At 44.4% G+C, this 19,472-nt stretch overlaps 1 protein-coding gene across 2 annotated transcripts in view; it reads right to left on the bottom strand.

Annotated features, from left to right (window-relative positions):
* Positions 1–19,472, bottom strand: part of LOC129696145 (RNA-binding Raly-like protein) — a 772,459-nt gene that overhangs the window by 50,327 nt on the left and 702,660 nt on the right. For both annotated transcript variants that reach the window (XM_055633661.1, XM_055633662.1), the window contains one exon: positions 8,081–8,244. In XM_055633661.1, the coding sequence (XP_055489636.1) occupies positions 8,081–8,244 (164 nt within the window). The remainder of the gene's footprint in view (positions 1–8,080; positions 8,245–19,472) is intronic.

Raw genomic sequence — 19,472 nt, 5'->3', positions numbered from 1 at the left:
TTGAAAGTATCCAGAGAACCTGCCTCCACCGCCCTCTTGAGGCAGAGAATTCCACAGACTCACCACTCTCTGTGAGAAAAAGTGTTTCCTCGTCTCCATTCTAAATGGCTTACTACTTATTCTTAAACTGTGGCCCCTGGTTCTGGACTCCCCCAACATCGGGAACACGTTTCCTGCCTCTAGCGTGTCCAAACCCTTAATAATCTTATATGTTTCAATTTGATATCCTCTCATCCTTCTAAACTCCGGAGTACACAAGCCCAGCAACTCCATTCACTCAGCATATGAGAGTCCTGCCATCCCGAGAATTAACCTTGTAAACCTACGCTGCACTCCTTCAATAGCAAGAATGTCCCTCCTCAAATTAGGGGACATAAAATGCACACAATACTCCAGGTGTGGTCTCACTAGGGCCCTGTACAATTGCAGAAGATAATAATAACTGAATAGATAATAATAGATAGCAACAGGTTTGTATTATTAATGAGGAATGCAATAATAAATTCTGCATTCAACAATTCTGTTTCCTTTGATCACGTTTGAAAGCTTTCAGATCAGTCTTGAAGATGACAGTTAATTAATTGGGAAAAGCTGTGTACTATTCTATGAATTTAAATAGTCTGAATAATTCTTTCATATCTAGACCATTCAATCACAGTGACATAAAATTTAAATTAAAATAACTGATGAACTCTGAGGATGTTGGAAGAATCAATATATAAAAGTGTGTAGGAAGGAACTGCAGATGCTGGTTTAACCAAAGAAAGACACAAAATACTGGAGTAACAGTGGGACAGACAGCATCTCTGCAGAGAAGGAATGGGTACTGTTTCGGGTCGAGACCCTTCTTCAGGAAAGGAAAGTGAAACGAGGCTGGAATGAGGTGAGGTAAGATGGCAATGCAAAGAACTGCAGCTGCTGCAATCTTGAGCTTTCCTTTGATGGCTCAGTTGGTAGTGGAGGATTGTAGTGGAAACATAGTCATCCTTAGGTCGCTGGTTCAACTGCGGCACGAAGGAGCTGCTCACCTTTGGGTTTTCTCCCACGCTCTTTGGGAGCACCCAGAGGAAACCCACGCAGGTCACGGGGAGAACGTAAAACTCCGCACAGACCACACCCGTGGATCAGGATCAAATCTGGGTCTCTGGCGCTGTAAGGCAGCAACTCTACCGCTGCGCCACCGTGCCACCCCATCACCTCACATCCACCCAGTGACCTTAGCAGCCCACTCTGATGTGGCCTTCTTTACATCTGCAAGACTGCGGATGTGGAGAGGATATTTCCTCCAGAGGGAGAGTCTAGGACTAGAGGTCATAGCCTCAGAATTAAAGGATGTTCTTTCAGAAAAGAGATGAGGAGACATTTATTTTGCCAGAAGGTGGTGAATCTGTGGAATTCTTTGCAACAGAAGGCTGTGGAGGCCAAGTCAGTGGGTATTTTTAAGGCAGAGATAAATAGATTTGTAATTAGTACAGGTGCCAGGGGTTATGGGGAGAAGGCAGGAGAATGGGGTTAGAAGGGAGAGATAGATCAGCCATGATTGAATGGCGGAGTAGACTTGACGGGCCGAATGTCCTAATTCTACTCCCATTCCTTATGACCTTATGACCTGAGTGCAGTCCTTGTGACCTTTTAGCCAAACACTTCTGCGCGGTCTCCCAAGGCCTGCTGGATCTGCTGGTTGCTAACCATTTTAACTTCCCTTCCCAACCCCATACTGATCTTTCTGTCCTGGGCCTCCTCCATTGTCTGATGAGGCCACCCACAAACTGAAGGAACAGTGCCTCATATTCCACTTTAGTGGTTTACAACTCAATGGTATGAACATTGAATTCTCCAATTCTAGGTAACTAACCAACAACGAAACCACCCCCCCCCCCCCCTCCCCCCCCCCCCCTTCACCATCTTCCCTGAGTCCAGCCCCTGAATTCACACCTATTTCTCCTACAATCCCGTCCCACTTTCAGCTTCCCCTCTACCCTCTTCCATCTATATCCCTTCATCTGGTGTCACATTTTAGTGGTTCTGCATTCAATACCTCTTCAGTTCTAATCTCCTTATCATACAGCATAGTGTCTTTTCATCGTTAGTCTTGAATCAACCATTTGCCAATCAAACCGCCCCCTCCCCTCCCCCTCACCTGCATCTATCACTCGTCGGTCTGTGTCCAACCCCTAACTCTCTTCCACTTTTCTCCCCCAACTACAATCGCTCTGAAGAACGTCCTGAAACATCACCTCCAGTGATGCTGTCTGACCTGTAGAAATAAAGAACTGCAGATGCTGGTTTATACCAAAGATAGACACAAAGTACTGGAGTAACTCATTGGGTCAGGTATCGTCTCTGGAGAACAAGGAATAGGTGACGTTTCGGGTCGAGACCCTTATTCAGACAGCTGAGTCACTCCAGCACTTTGTGACCTTTTTTGTAAACCAGCACTGCAGTTCCTTGTGTCTCTTTCAATCTCTCGATTCAGGTTTCTGTTTTCCCCACTGCTGTATGGTCTGCAACCGCTTGTGTCTACGTAAAGTGTGATGTTGCTTCTGGCCCTGTCTCATGTCAATGATTCTGATCATAGAAACATAGAAACATAGAAATTAGGTGCAGGAGTAGGCCATTCGGCCCTTCGAGCCTGCACCGCCATTCAATATGATCATGGCTGATCATCCAACTCAGTATCCCGTACCTGCCTTCTCTCCATACCCCCTGATCCCCTTAGCCACAAGGGCCACATCTAACTCCCTCTTAAATATAACCAATGAACTGGGCCTCAACTACCTTCTGTGGCAGAGGATTTCACAGATTCACCACTCTCTGTGTGAAAAAAAGTTATTCTCATCTCGGTTTTAAAGGATTTCCCCCTTATCCTTAAGCTGTGACCCCTTGTCCTGGACTTCCCCAACATCGGGAACAATCTTCCTGCATCTAGCCTGTCCAACCCCTTAAGAATTTTGTAAGTTTCTATAAGATCCCCCCTCAATCTTCTAAATTCTAGAGAGTATAAACCAAGTCTATCCAGTCTTTCTTCATAAGACAGTCCTGACATCCCAGGAATCAGTCTGGTGAACCGTCTCTGCACTCCCTCTATGGCAATAATGTCCTTCGATGGATGGATAGGAGAGGTTTGGAGGGAGAGGGACCAAACGTGTGCAGGTGGGACTAATGTAGCTGGGACATTGTTGGCCGGTGTGGGCAAGTTGGGCCAAAGGGCCTGTTTCCACACTGTATCACTCTATGACTCTATCACAGCATCAACATAGGTAACAGCTGTATATAAATACAACGTTATTTCAAGCAAGAATTTCATTGTCCTATCTGGGACACATGACAATAAACTCTCTTGACTTGACTTGATGTTAAGTTGCCAAAAGATGATTCAAATGTCAACAACATTTGACACTGAAAAAGGCCCAAAGCGTTGGCGGGACAGGCAGCATCTCTGGAGAACATGGACAGGTGACATTTCGGGTCGGAAACCTACCTAGATACCCATTGGCGAGAGTTTCATTGATGCGACATTCGATCAAGAACATTCATTATCATCTTGCCTTTTGAATTCAGTTCCTTGGTCCACGTCTGAAGGAGGACCTGATCCAAAACGTCGCCTATCCATGTTCTCCAGAGACGCTGCCTGACCGGCTAAATTACTCCAGCACACTGTGTCCTTTTGTGTACTACCCAGCATCTGCAGTTCCTCGCATCAACGTTTGACACACAATGGGGGAATTGATGTTTTAAAGTATTCCATCCTTGCTATTCATAGCACTTATGATATAACATGACACACTGACAGGCAGATATAATGAAACCATTTATCTTGACTGTTGCATAGTTGACCAGTGCAGCCTGTCAGGCAACTGTTCAGTCTAGCAGCGTAGAGATGGGTGTGATTTATAATTCAGAACTCATCTGTATGGAGAACCAACATGTGCGCTTCAGCAGATGAGAGATCAGATTGACACAGCACTGAAGAAGCACATAGAATATTAAACATTGAACAGTAAGACACAAGAACAGGCCCTTCGGCCCACAATGTCTGTGCCGAACATGATGCCACCTCCGTCTCTTATCTACCTGCATATAATCCACATCCTTCCATTCCCTGCATATCCATGTGCCTATCTAAAAGTCTCTTGAATGCCAGTATTGTATCTGCCTCAACCACCACTCCAGCAATGCATTCCAGACATTCCAAGCCCATGTTCCTCTCAACCCTTCCTATCCATGTACCTATCCAAATGTCTTTTAAATGCTGTTATAGTATCTGCCTTAACTACCTCCTCTGGCAGCTCATTCCAAATGCCCATCACGCTCTGTGTGAAGAAGTTTTCCCCCCAAGTTCCTATTAAACCTTTCCCTTCTCACCTTAAACCTACATCCTTTGATTCTTGATTCCCTTATTGTGGGTAAAATACCCTGTGTTCACCTTATCTATTCCCCATCATGATCTTATACACCTTTGATCCCAGGAATGATCCCAGTAGGTTAACCTATGACGAGCGTTTGTCGGCACAGGGCCTGTGCTTGCTGGAGTTTAGAAGAATGAAGAGGTGCCTCATTGAAACATACAGAATAGAGTGGATGTGGAGAGGATGTTTCCACTAGAGGGAGAGTCTAGGACTAGAGGTCATAGCCTCAGAATTAAAGGACGTTCTTTCAGAAAGGAGATGAGGAGAAATTACTTTAGTCGGAGGGTGGTGAATCTGTGAAATTCTTTGCCACAAAAGGCTGTGGAGGCCAAGTCAGTGGATATTTTTAAGGCAGAGATAGATAGATTCTTGATTAGTACGGGTGTCAGAGGTTATGTGGAGAGGGCAGGAGAATGGGGTTAGGAGGGAGAGATAGATCAGCCATGATTGAATGACGGAGTAGACTTGATGTGTCAAATGGACTAATTCCATTCCTATCCCTTATGACCTCTATGACCTCTATAAGATCACCCCTCAGCCTCCTACACTCCAAGAACTAAAGACCTAGCCTGCCCAACCTTTTCCTAGAGCGCTGGCCCTCGTCCTGGTAACATCCTTGTAATTCTTCTCTGCACTCTCTCCAGCTTAACAACATCCTTCCTGTAGCAAGGTGAACAAAACTGCTCCAAATGCAATCAGTATATCTTTTGGGGTTGACTTAATGATATTATTGACTTACCTTGATATCTTGCTCAACTCCCCATTTTTATAGCTTTGTATTGAGTAGAGCGCAGGAAGCAAGGTAGGGTATTCTTGTCCTATTAAATGTTTCCCTTTTCACCTTAAAACTATGCCCTGTGGTTGTTGATTCCCTTAAGCCTCTGTCCCACATCAGCGGTTTTTCCGGCGACTACAGGCGACTAGGCTGTCACCACATGGTCATGGGGTAACGCCTGTATTGTTATGAGTAGTCTCCTCAAGTCTCCTAAAGAGTTGTAACGTTTTTCTGGTCGCCGCCGGATTTTTGAAATGTTCAAACATTTTCGGCGACTGTGGACTTGACGTAGCTTCTCCTGTTGTAGGCGCTGTCGTAGGTTGTCGGCAGGTGACGTTGGTTGTTGCTACCGGATGCTGACTTCGGTGAATTCCATTGGCGACGACCTCTGTCAATCTACGTCAACCTGCGTCAACCGGCGACAGGTACCGGTGAGTGAATTGCCTTCGTTGCTTGCCACAGCTTGTCGCGGGTGGACGTAGGTTGACTTTGGTTGTCGTAAGTAGTCGTAGGCGTGGTCATAGGTAGACGTCCAAATGGGTGACTAGTTGTCAGGAGCTTGCGATAGCTTGACGTTGACTAGGTGGTAGGTTGTCGTAGCTTGTTGTAGACATTGTCATGGGGGGGTCCAGTCACCGCTTATTCAGCGACCTGCTACGACTGTGACAGTTGCCGAAAATATCGCCTAAGTGGGACACCGTCTAAGTAGGAAGACTCTGTGCGTTCACCCTCTCTATTCCCCTCATGATTTTATACACTATGTAATCTCTATGTAATCTAATTGTAGGGTCTGCACAAGAATTTGGAATGTAGCAAGATAACCGGCATTGAGCCCTCAAAACCTCTCCTTTTTCATGAAACGCTGGTTAATCTGCACCTTAATCTCAGTTAAACCCTCACGATTATCCAGTGTTATGTTTGTCCATGCACTCCATGTCTTTGTGGTGTTCGAGTGAAAGAATCTTATTAGCTGCCTGACTTTCTTTTAATTGGGTCAAGCCCTCAGATGTTACATGTCCGGCTGATCCAGTGTGCAGGAAGGAACTGCAGATGCTGGAATAAACCGGAGATAGGCACAACATTTATGGAATTCTCTGCCACAGAAGGCAGTGGAGGTCAATTCCTGGATGAATTTAAAAGAGAGTTAGATAGAGCTCCAGGGGCTAGCGGAATCAAGGAATATGGGGAGAAGGCAGGCACGGGTTACTGATTTTGGATGATCAGCCATGATCACAATGAATGGCAGTGTCGGCTCAAAGGGCCAATTGGCCTCCTCTTGCCCCTATTTTCAATGTTTTTCTATGTTTTCTCCAAAAAGCTAGAGTAACTCAGCGGGACAGGCAGCATCTCAGGAGAGAAGGAATGGGTGACGTTTCGGGCCGAGACCCTTCTTCAGACTGAAAGTCACGGGAAAGGGAAACGAGGGATAGAGACGATGATGTAGAGGGATGTAGAACAATTTAATGAAAGATCAGCAAAAAAGTAACAATGATAAAGAAAACAGGCCATTGTTTACTAGGTGAGATCGAAAAGCTGGTGTGACTTGGGTGGGGGAGGAATGGAGAGAGAGGGAATGCAGGGGTTACTTGAAGTTAGAAAAATCATTATTTCTCCAGTAAACAGCTAACAATGGCCTGTTTCCTTTAACATTTGTTACTTTTTTGCATATCTTTCGTTCATTTGGAATTTTGCTTGCAGTTCTGGTCACTTCATTGCCAGAAGGACGTGGAGGCTTTGGAAAGGGTACAGAGAAGTTTCCTGAATGATGCCTGGATTAAGGGGTGTTTTAACTTTAGGGAAAAGTTGGGCAGACATGGATTGGTTTCTCTGGAATACTGGAGGTCGCGGTGAGAATTGATAAATGTAATCAAGAGAGAGTTAGATCTAGCTCTCAGGGCTAACGGAATCAAGGGTGTGTGGGGAGAAAGCAGGAACGGGGTGCTGATTCTGAATGATCAGCCATGATCATATTGAATGGCGGTGCTGGCTGGAAGGGCCGAATGGCCTACTCCTGCACCTATTTCCAATGTTTCTATGTTTCCTATATCTCGCTGGGCTGATCCAATGTTGCCCTGTTCCTATCCCACAGCTCCTTTATTCCTCCCATGTTAGTCCTGGGACATCCCAGGAGATATAATATGCATTAGACTTTGAGATTGCTTTTGCACAGAAAGAATGGGAGGCAAATTATATTTAATTGCTGTGCTGCAAATCATTTACAAAGGTTTTCCAGCCATATGCTGCCACTGCTGAGACTAACCATTTATCCATCAACTCATTAGACTTTTGACAATAGAACAAAGGGTTGTAGATAGAACAGAGAACATAGAACAGTACAGAACATGAACAGGCCCTTTGGCCCACACTGTCTGTGCCGAGCATGATTCTAAGACCATCTTTTATCTTACAACTATACCCGGGTATATTAATTGGAGTAAAATCTAATAGAACATAGATAGTTGGCGGGCACGGTGGCGCCTGGGTTTAATCATGATTACGGGTGCTGTCTGTACGGAGTTTGTACGTTCTCCCCGTGAATGCACGGGTTTTCTCCAGATGCTCCGGTTTCTTCCCGCACTCTAAAGGCGTACAGCTTTGCAAGAGAGAAGCGGGACAGGCAGCATCTCTGGAGAGAAGGAATGGGTGACGTTTTGGGTCGACTGAAGTCTGAAGAGGGGTCTCTGCCCGAAACGTCACCCATTCCTTCTCTCCAGAGGAGAGAAGGGTTTCTCTCGCTAAACTAAATCTTGCAGTTGTCACCTAAACAATCTCACAAATCGAGAGGAAGGGGTGCCATTGATTGCTAATACACAATTTAAAAAAACGTATGAATTCATCGAAGACGTTCAAAGAAATAGAGATTAGCCGAGGACATTCAATCACGGCATTGCCTCACATTTTGGTCCCACGGATGCCGTCCCTGTGATCGTAGATCGTGGACCTCCTTTCATGGGGAAACCACCCTTGCCTCTGCGTGTGACGGGTATGGCGATACGCGGGCGTTTGATCGGTATGACGGCGCGGGGAGGTGGAGGTATACGGCCGTGGTAATCAAACATCCTGAAAGGAAACATTAACATTTTAGAATGCAATATTCCAGCCGGCAATCTCCTTCAATACCCGACACCCACAGATGCGCTGCGGAAAGCATTTTATCGGGATGAATCACAGCTTGGTTTGGGAACAGCTCCATCTAGGACCGCAAGAAATGACAGCGAATTGTGGACGCAACCCAGACCATCACACAAACCAACCTCCCTTCCATTGAAAGTAGACAAAAAATAGTGGAGAAACTCAGTGGGTAAGGCAGCATCAATGGGGAAAAGGAGTAGGCGACGTTTCAGGTCGAAACCCTTCATCAGATCTCCCTTCCATTGACCTCATTTATACCTCACGCTGCCTCGGCAAGGCCGGTAGCGTAATCAAGGATGAGTCGCACCATGGCCACTCCTTCATCTCCCCTCTCCCATCGGGCAAAAAGTATAGAAGTGTGAAAGTCTGTGCAGACGCGGTGGGCCGAAGGGCCTGTTTCCGCGCTGTATCTCTAAACTCCTGAACCTTGCGAGACTGCAATGGTATTTTCCAGTTCTCATAGATTCATTTATGTCGTGCGGCCTCTGCAGTCCGTATGTCTTTTTATTATTTTTTGGCTCGTTTGAATGTAGTTTTTATTATTTTTTTTGTGTATGGGTGTGGGTATGTGTGTGGGGAGTGGGGGAAACTTTAAAAAATTTATCCCCTGCACGGAGAACCCGACCTTTTCTCTGTCGGGTCTCCGTTGTCGTTGGGACCTAGCACCATGGAACGGCCTCCAGCAGGAACGACCTGGGGCTCCAGTCACAGAGCCTGCGGACCTACTCACCGTTGCGGAGCTGGCCGAGTTCGGAGCGGGAGGAGCGGTGGTGGCGCTCGGCTGCGACCTGACCCCGGGGATTCGGAGGCTTACCGCAGGTCTGGCAGACAGGAACACCGGGAGCCCGCGGGTCCCTGCTGGGAGACCGCTTTTCGGAGCTTCCGCAATGGCGACTTCTCCCGCCCGAGTTGCGGGGTTGAAGAGTACCTGGAGCGGGGCCTTACATCACCGTCCGCGTGGCTTGTAATGGCTGCGGGACTTTGCTAGCGCACGCCGGGGGCTCCAACAACAAGACCCGGAGCGTGGCCTTGCATCACCTGGCGCGGCGTAAATGTCCGTGGGACAATTACCATCGCCCGCCGGGGGCTTTGACTTTGACTTTGACTCTGACATCGGGAGGGGAATGGGAAGTGCAGGGGAGAGATAAGTCTTTGCCTTCCATCACAGTGAGGAGGAGATGTGCTGTGATGGATGTTTGTGTAAATTGTGTTGTGTCTTGGTTCTTTTTTGTGTGTATGACTGTAGAAACAACATTTCGTTTGAACCTCAAGGGGTCCAAATGACAAATAAATTGTATTGTATTGTATTGTATTGTATTGTATTGTATTGTATTTGTTACAACTATAATTGAACTTTCATGTTGCATTTACAGGGTAGACAATGCCCACTTGGCACAACAAATCCATGTTTTGGAGAATCTCCACTGTCAATTTGAACTTCATACAATCATTTCACTCATCCATTTTACTAAGACCTTAGAGAATTCAATGATGGCTTCAGAATCATTTAGTATCACTACCATGAATATTTAATTATACATGTAACGGACATTTAACAAGGAATTGTTTTTTGATAATACCATTACACAATCTGAAGGGTCTCTGAAACATAGAGTGCCGATGATTTTGTACTCACTACAACATCTCTCTGTTTTTGATATTGTTATAACCATGAAGTGCAGAATGTATGAAAAGGATTATACTTGATAGAAAAAAAAACTCTAGCATGGTGATGGAATAGAACTAAATTGATGATGATGATGATGCTGATGCTTTATTGTCACATGCACTTAGAGTCATGGAGTCATAGAGTGATGGTACACAAAAATGCTGTAGAAACTCAGCGGGTGCAGCAGCATCTATGGAGTGAAGGAAATAGGTGACATTTCGGGCCGAAACCCTTCGTCAGACTGGTATTTCATCAGACGTCATAGAGTGATACTGTGTGGAAACAGGCCCTTCCGCCCAACTGGCCCACATATCCCAACTGCACTAGTCCCACCTGCCAGCATTTGGTCCAATGTACTTGGTACAGTGAAATTCTTAGTTTTGCGTACAATATATAAGTATGCAAAGAGTCGCCACGTAAAGGACGCTGACAATGTTACAAAAGTAGTCAATATAGTCCCAATGGTCATTTTGTTCCAGTCCAGCAAAGTCCGATTAGTTCCGTTTAATTGTGACCATTGTCACATGTACTGAGGTGCAGTAAAAATCTGTTGTTGCGTGCTATCCAGTCAGTGGAAAGACAATACATGATTACAATCGAGCCGTTACAGTGTATAGATACATGATCAGGGAATAACATTTAGTGCAGGGTAAAGACAGTAAATTCCGATCAAAGATAGTCCAAGGGTCTCCAATAAGGTAGATAGCAGTTCAGGACTGCTCCCTAGTTGCAACTTTCTCTAGTCTCTAGTAGAAACTTTGGTTTCTATAACTGGTTTCACCAACACCTGCGGTACTACGGTGGTGCAGCGGTAGAGTTGCTGCCTTACAGTGCCTGTAGTGCCAGAGACCAGGGTTCGATCCCGACTGTCTGTGTGGAGTTTGTACGTTCTCCCTGTGACCGCGTGGGTTTTCTCCGAGATCTTCAGTTTCCTCCACAAAAAAGCTGGAATCTCTCAGTGGGTCAGACAGCATCTCCAGAGAAAAGGAAATAGGTGACGTTTCGTGTCGACCCGCTAAGTTACACCAGCTTTTGTGTCCACTTTCAGGTTTATAGGTTAATTGGCTTCGGTGAAATTGTAAAATTGTTCATAGTGTGTAGGATAGTACAGTGTGTAGTGTACAGGGTGAACGCTGGTCGGCATGGACCTTGTAGGCCAAAGGGCCTGTTTCCGCACTGTATCTCTAAAGTCTAAAGTAGAGTCTAAAGTCTGTTGAGACCATTGATAGTTCCTGGGCAGACAAGGTGTGGATGGTGGACTGTTGGGAGCAATGGTAACCTTCTTAAGGCACGAAATGATGATGGATCTATATTGTGAGAAGCTCTTCCCTTTGGTGGAGGGGGTCAGAAACATAGAAAAACATAGAAAAATAGGTGCAGGAGTAGGCCATTCGGCACTTCGAGCGAGCACTGCCATTCAATATGATCATGGCTGATCATTCAGAATCAGCACCACGTTCCATACACCCTTGATTCCGTTAGCCCTAAGAGCTAGATCTAACTCTCTCTTGAATACATTTATCAATTCTCACCGCGACCTCCAGTGTTCCAGAGAAACCTTTCCATGTCTGCCCAACTTTTCCCTAACGTTAAAACACCCCTTAATCCAGGCATCATTCAGGAAACTTCTCTGTACCCTTTCCAAAGCCTCCACATCCTTCTGGCAATGAAGTGACCAGAATTGCAGGCAAAATTCCAAATACCCGTCCATGCTTTTTTCCCCCCATGCCCCTTGATTCCTTTAGCCCTAAGAGCTAAATCTAACTCTCTCATGAAAACATCCAGTGAATTGGCCTCCACTGCCTTCCACAGATTCACAACTATCAGGGTGAAAAGTTTTTCCTCATCTCGGTCCTAAATGGCCTAACCCTTATTCTTATACAGTGACCCTTGGTTCTGGACTCCCCCCAACATCGGGAAATGTTTTCCTGCATCCAGCCTGTCCAATCCTTTAAGAATTTTATATGTTTAAAGAATAGAGAGCACACAAAAACGAATTAAGACCGACACGAGGAAAAACACTTTTTCTCATCGGTGATGATTGGAATCTGGAATGTGCTGACTGTTGATGGGATTGAGTTCAGTTCCAATCTGTCCTTCAAGAGGGAATTGAATGCACAAATGTGAAAGAAAAATAGCATGGTTACAAATATTGTGCCGAGATGCTCTGTTAAGAGAGTTGTCATGGAAACAATGGTACAAATTATCCCGTGTCGCTATAATTCTTAAGATTCTGGATGTATCAGAGGTCAAAACTCACAAAATGCTTTTTATTTACTCTCAAACTGCACAAAAAAAATTGGTTACGTTAATATTTATCTGGTATTAGCTGCTAATGAAGTGTTAAAAATGTGCATCTCTCCCCACAGTATTAATCCTTCTCTTTTGGCTTTGAAAATTGATACCTGCAGAAGGCATGTATCCTCCATTTTATGTAGGAAGGAACTGCAGATGCTGATTTAGACTGAAGATAGACACAAAATGCTGGAGTAACTCAGCGGGACAGTCAGCATCTCTGGAGAGAAGGAATGGGTGACGTTTCGGGTCGAGATCCTTCCTCAGCCTGACCGTTTTAAGACAGGCCTTCTGTTACAATCAATATTTTCCCCAAGGTGAACTTTGAAATAAATATGACCCTCAATGGAAAATACCAACGACCAGAGAGCAGTCCAGAGCTACTATTTACCGCATTGGAGATCCTCGGACTATCTTTTGATTGGACTTTATCTTGCACTAAAAATGATTTACATTATTCTTTTGATCATATATCTGTACACTGCGGATGGCTTGACTGTAATCACGTATATTGTCTATCTGCTGACTTGTTAGCTCGCAACAAAGGCATTTCACTGTACCACGGTATGCGTAACTAAACTCAACTCAAGACAGTAATATCCTGGACATCTAAAATAAGACTGAAAATGGTGTAAATACCTTGGTGCCATTTATGTTATGTTGTGTCGTGGACTTTCAGTGTTTGTGCTTTTTTTTAAATTTTAATTCAATTTCAAATTTATTTTTAATATGTTTTATTAATTATTTATTATTTATTTTTATTATTTCTTTGTGATTTTTTTTAATGATACTGCCTGTAAGGGAAATTCATTTCGTTGTCTCAAATTGAGACAATGACAATAAATTTGAATTACAATTACAATTACAATTACAATTACTCAAGACAGTGGTATCCTGGACATCTAAAATAAGACTGAAAATGGTGTAAATATTGAGCAAGTCAGGTGGCATCCGTGGAGAGAGAAGTTAATTTCATGCTTCAGGTTGATGACCATACATTAGAACTGATGAATAAGCTCTGATGAAGTCTGGCCAGTGTTTCTCTTTACACAGTTGCTGCTTGACCCGGTCAATAGTTATGGCATTTTCAGTATTATTTTAAATTTTCACGGTCTGCTGTATTTTACTTACAAAAGTATGGTTTGGAAACAGCTCCATTCAAGACTGCAAGAAATTGCAGAGAATTGCACATGAAGCCCAGACCATCACACAAACCAACCTCCTTTCCATTGACTCCATCTAAGCTTCACGCTGCCTTGGCAAGGCCAGCAGCACAATCAAAGCCAAGTCTCACCTAAGCCACTCCAAAGACGTACATAGGTGTGTAGGTTAATTGGCTTGGTAAATGTAAAAATTGTCCGTAGTGTGTGTAGGATAGTGTTAATGTGCCAAAGGGCCTGTTTCCACGCTGTATCTCTAAACTAAACTAAATTAAACTCTGGAGAGGTCCTGAGCTACCGTCTACCTCATTGGAGACCTTCGGACTATCTTTAATTGGACCTTACTCGACTTTATCTTGTACTGTACATTATTCCCTTTATCCTGTATCTGTACACTGTGGACGGATTGATAGTAATCATGTATAGTTTTTCCGCTGACTGGATAGCACGTGACAAAAAGCTTTTCACTGTGGAATAGAATAGAATAGAATGCCTTTTATTATCATTCAAACAACTTGGTTTGAACGAAATTGCATTTTCTACAGTTTTTACATTACAAAAAAAAAACCCAAGACCCACACTTAACACAGCTTACATAAACACCCATCACAGTGAATCTCCGACACCTCCTCACTGTGATGGAAGGCAAAGTCTTATTGTCACTGTACCTTGGTACATGTGACAATAAACTAAACTAAACCATATCACAAAAGATTGGAAGCAAAATCGCAGCATTTATGATGCATATAATGAGACTGGAAGGTTAACTCTAAAATAAAAAAATGTTAAATTTGATTGCATTTTATTTCCATAGGAAATTGCATGGCGAATCCATTCAGCAAATTATTCTGGACTACCCATTCAATTTGACCATGGATGGCCATGGTTTATACTATGGTTATTTTACATCACCACTCCCCCCTCCCCCAATAACATTTCACACGATTCATAAGTTCATAAGTGATAGGAACAGAATTTGGCCATTCGGCCCATCAAGTCTACTCCGCCAAACAATCATGGCTGATCTATCTCTCCCTCTCAACTCTAATCTCCTGCATTCTCCCCATAACCTTTGACACCTGTACCGATCAAGAATCTCTGACTTAAAAATACCCTAATGGCGGCCTCCACAGCTGTCACTGGCAATGATTTTCACAGATTCACCACCGTCTGACTGAAGGAATTCCCCCTCATCTCCTTTCTAAAGGTGCGTCCTTTTATTCTGAAAATCAGGAATCAAAGCGGTCACCTCTGTGTGGAGCCACAGGAGATGGGCAAGGTCTTCAATGAGTATTTCTCCTCTGTACCTATTGAGGACGGCAGAACTTGGGGCAGTTAGTGGAAGTGTCTAGAGAGCAGTCAGTATTACGGTCGAAGAGATGCTGAAGGTGGTGTCGTGTATGAAGATAGGCAAATCTCCTGGGCCTGATCAGATATATCCGAGGATATTGGGGGAAACTAGAAAGGAAATTACTGGAGCCCTGGTTGACATTTATGTGTCATCTTTAAATACAAGAGAGGTGCCAGACGACTGGAGGGCGGCAAATGTTGTGCCTCTATTCAATAAGGGCTGCAGGGAAAATGCTGGGAACTATAGGCCAGTGAGCTTAACATCTGTAGCTGGAAAGTTACTAGAGGGTATTCGGAGGGATAGGACATACAGGCATTTGGATGGACAAGGGCTGATTAGCAATAGTCAGCATGGGTTTGTTTTTTCCCAGGCAATAAACAGGCCATTCGGCCCACCTGGGTCCACGCTGACCAGCGATCCCCACACATTAACACTATCCTACACCCACTAGAGACAATTTTTACATTTACCAAGCCAATTAACCTACAAACCTGTACGTCGTTGGATTGTGGGAGGAAACAGGAGAACTCGGAGAAAATCCAGGCAGGTCACGGGGAGAACGTAAAACCCCGTACAGACAGCGTCCGTAGTCGGGATCGAACCCGGCTCTCCGGCGCTGCATTCGCCACCATGACCACCCATTGTCTTTCGCTGACTGGTTAGCGTGCAACAAAAGCTTTTCACTGTCCCCTCGGTACATGTGAGAATAAACTAAAACTGAAACTGAAAAGTATTATCAGACAAAACCCCACAGGGTTAAGAGTGAAAATGGTAATTGTCGATTGACTAAAATATTTTTGTCAACATGACAAAATGTTTCTGTCATTTCCACAGATTTTAAATCTTCTACATTAACACCCACTTGTTTGCTATCTCAATGACACTAGATTTTAGATTTACCCTTTCATTTTCCAGTCTCACTATATGCATTTTAAGTGCTGAGATTTTCCCTCTGATCTTTCGTGATGTGAGCTGGTGTTGAAAAATAAATTTGTTTATATTATCACATTATTCATAATAGCGGCATTACATTCTATTTTGCTTTTAATATCCAGTTCCAAAGGCAGACCCATTTGATGCTCAAGAGAGATGTATTCAAGAGAGAGTTAGATTTAGCTCTTCGGGCTAACGGAATCATGGGATATGGGGAGGAACGGGGTACTGATTTTGGATGATCAGCCATGATCATATTGAATGGTGATGCAAAAGATAATAGACAATAGGTGCAGGAGTAGGCCATTCGGCCCTTCGGGCCAGCACCCCCGTTCAATGTGATCATGGCTGGTCATCTACAATCAGTATCCCTTTCCTGCCTTCTCCCCATATCACCTGATTCCGCTATCTTTAAGAGCTCTATCTAACTTGAAAGGATCAGGAGAATTGGCCTCTGAGGCAGAGAATTCCACAGACTCACAACTCTCTGTGTGAAAAAGTTTTTCCTCATCTCCGTTCTAAATGGCCTACCCCTTATTCTTTAACTATGGCCCCTGGTTCTGGATGCCCCCAACCAGGAACATGGTTCCTGCCTCTAGCATGTCCAATCCCTTAATAATCTTATGTGTTTCAATAAGATCCCCACTCATCCTTCTAAATTCCAAAGTATACAAGCCCAGCCGCTCCATTCTATCCACCTATAAGAGTCCCACCATCCCGGGAATTAACCTCGTGAACCTACGCTGCACTTCCTCAATAGCAAGAATGTCCTTCCTCAAATTGGGAGACCAAAACTGCGCACAATGCTCCAGGTGTGGTCTCAGCATGGCCCTATACAACTGCAGAAGGACCTCTTTGCTCCTATACTCAACTCCTCTTGTTATGAAGGCCAACATGACATTTGCTTTCTTCACTGCCTGCTGTACCTGCATGCTTATTTTCATTGACTGATGAACAAGGACCCCCAGATCTCATTGTACAACTCGACACCTTTTCCCAACTTGACACCATTCAGATAATAATATGCCTTCCTGTTTTTTCCACCAAAGTGAATAACCTCACATTTATTCATATTAAACTTCATCTGCCATGCATCTGCCCACTCACCCAACCTGTCCAAGTCACCCTGCACTCTCATAGCATCCTCCTCACAGTTCACACTGCCACCCAGCTTTGTGTCATCTGCAAATTTGCTAATGCTACTTTGAATCCCTTCATCTAAATCATTGATGTATATTGTAAACAGCTACGGTCCCAGCACCGAGCCTTGAGGAACCCCATTAGTCACTACACTGCCTTTCTGAAAGGGACCCGTTAATCCCTATTCTTTGTTTCCTGTCTGCCAACCAATTTTCTATCCATGTCAGCACTCTACCCCCAATACCATGTGCCCTAATTTTGCCCACTAAACCCTATGTGGGACCTTATCAAATGCTTTCTGAAAGTCCAGGTACACTACATCCACTGGCTCTCCCTTGTCCATTTTCCTAGTTACATCCTCAAAAAATTCCAGAAGATTAGTCAAGCATGATTTCCACTTCGTCAATCCATGCTGACTCAGACCGATCCTGTTACTGCTATCCAAATGTGCCGCTATTTCATCTTTTATTATTGACTCCAGCATCTTCCCCACCACCGATGTCAGGCTAACTGGTCTATAATTCCCTGTTTCCTCTCTTCTGCCTTTCTTCAAAAGTGGGATAACATTAGCTCCCCTCCAATCCACAGGAACTGACCCTGAATCTATAGAACATTGGAAAATGATCACCAATGCATCCACGATTTCTTGAGCCACTTCGTTAAGTACCCTGGGATGCAGACCATCATGCCCTGGGGATTTATCAGTCATCAGTCCCTTCATTCTAGCCAACAACATTTCTTGCCTAATGTGAATTTCTTTGCACCTATTTTCTGTTTCTATGCTACCTGTAATAATTTTAATGTCAAAAGCTGCAGGTTGCATCCGATGGTTAAACATTAATTTCCCGGATGTCATCAGATGATTTGAAGAAGAAAATAAAAGAGAAAAAAGCAAAAAAAACCCAATGCAAACAGGCTCTTCGACCCACTGAGTACACTAGCACCATCCTGAACACTAAGGGCAATTTACAGAAGCCAATTAACCAACAATTCCGCACGTCTTTGGAAGATGTGGCAGGAAACCGGAGTGCTCGAAGAAAACCCACATGGTCATGGGGAGAACTTATAAACTCCGTACAGACTGCAGCCATAGTCAGGATCGAACCCGGGCGTCTAGCGCTGTGAGGCAGCAACTCTACCCCTGCGCGACCGTGCCGCCCTTGGTGTATTCCTGTGCTCAAATCATAAGAAGTGAACAGGCAGTGCAACAAGTGGTTGGGAGGTCAAACAGCATATTGGCCATTATTTGGCAGTGGAGGCAATTCATGAGTTTTACACAACTAATTATTGGGAAGCGATTTAGATTAGTTTAGTTCAGAGATAAAGCGTGGAAACAGGCCCTTTGGCCCATTAAGTCTGTGCCGACCAGCGATCACCCGCACACTAGTTCTATCCTACAATTTACAGAAGCCGATTAACCCAAGGACCTACACGTCTTTTAGTGTGGGAGAAAACCGGAGCGCCCAGAGAAAACCCACGCGGTTACAGGGAGAGCATGCAAACTTCGTACAGACAGCACCTGTAGTCAGCGTCGAACCCTTCTCTTGCGCTGCAAGGCAGCAACTCTACTGCCATTGTGCGACACTATATGTTTGTCTCATCATGAGCTGTTACAGAAATTAAATATATATTCATAAATGTTTAAATTTAGAAGAATGATATTATAGAAACTTAAGGGGGCACATCTACGTGGAGACACGAGGAAGTGCAGATGCAGGAATTTTGAGCAAAATACAAAGTGCTGGAGGAACTCAGCAAGTCTGGCAGGATCTGTGGAGGGAATGGACAGTTGATGTTTCGGATTATGGGCCTCCTCCTGAATTTTCTTCTTCCCAACCTGAAACGTCGATTGTCCATTTTCTCCACAGATGCTGTCTGACCCGATGCTGGAGGAACTCAGCATGCCAGTCAGCATCTGTGGTGGGAATAGACAAGCAACATTTTGTGTCAAGACCGTTCTTCAGATTGAAGGACAATAGATGTAGAGATGTTTCTCATAGTCATACAGTCATACAGAGTGGAAACAGGCCCTTCGGCCCAACCTGCCCACACCCACCAACATGTCCCATCAACACTAGTCACACCTGCCTGCATTTGGCCCATATCCCTCTACACCTATCCTGCCCTTGTACCTGTCTAAATGTTTCTTAAATGCTGCAATAGTACCTGCCTCAACTTCCTCTTCCGGCAGCTCGTTCCACACACCTACCACCCTTTGTGGCTTTCTCCCAATAGCTCAGCCCTCGAGTCCTGGCAACATCCTCGTGACCTTTTAAGCTGTGAAATAGTGGGAGCATCTTGATTAAGGGGACAAAGTTACAATTTGAGGCGGTACTTATTTCAAACTGAGGTGCATGGAGATTTCTTCTCTCAGAGGTTGACAGTTCTCTGGAAATTCTCTCCCCAAGAGGGTTGCGAAGGCTAAATCGTTTGGGTTTATTTAAAGACGAGGTAGATAGATTTTTTTTAAAGATTATGGAATTGTTTCCATTTCAGAATGGCACAGAACAAATATGAGATCTGGGGCAGATCAGCCATAATTATATTGAATGGCAAGGCAAGCTTAAGATGTTGAATGCTTTGCCCCTTCTCCCACTTTCTTATGGAA

The sequence above is a fragment of the Leucoraja erinacea genome, chromosome 4 (assembly GCF_028641065.1).
Source record: "Leucoraja erinacea ecotype New England chromosome 4, Leri_hhj_1, whole genome shotgun sequence".
Classification (NCBI taxonomy): domain Eukaryota; kingdom Metazoa; phylum Chordata; class Chondrichthyes; order Rajiformes; family Rajidae; genus Leucoraja; species Leucoraja erinaceus.
This window is presented reverse-complemented; position numbering and strand designations above follow the sequence as displayed.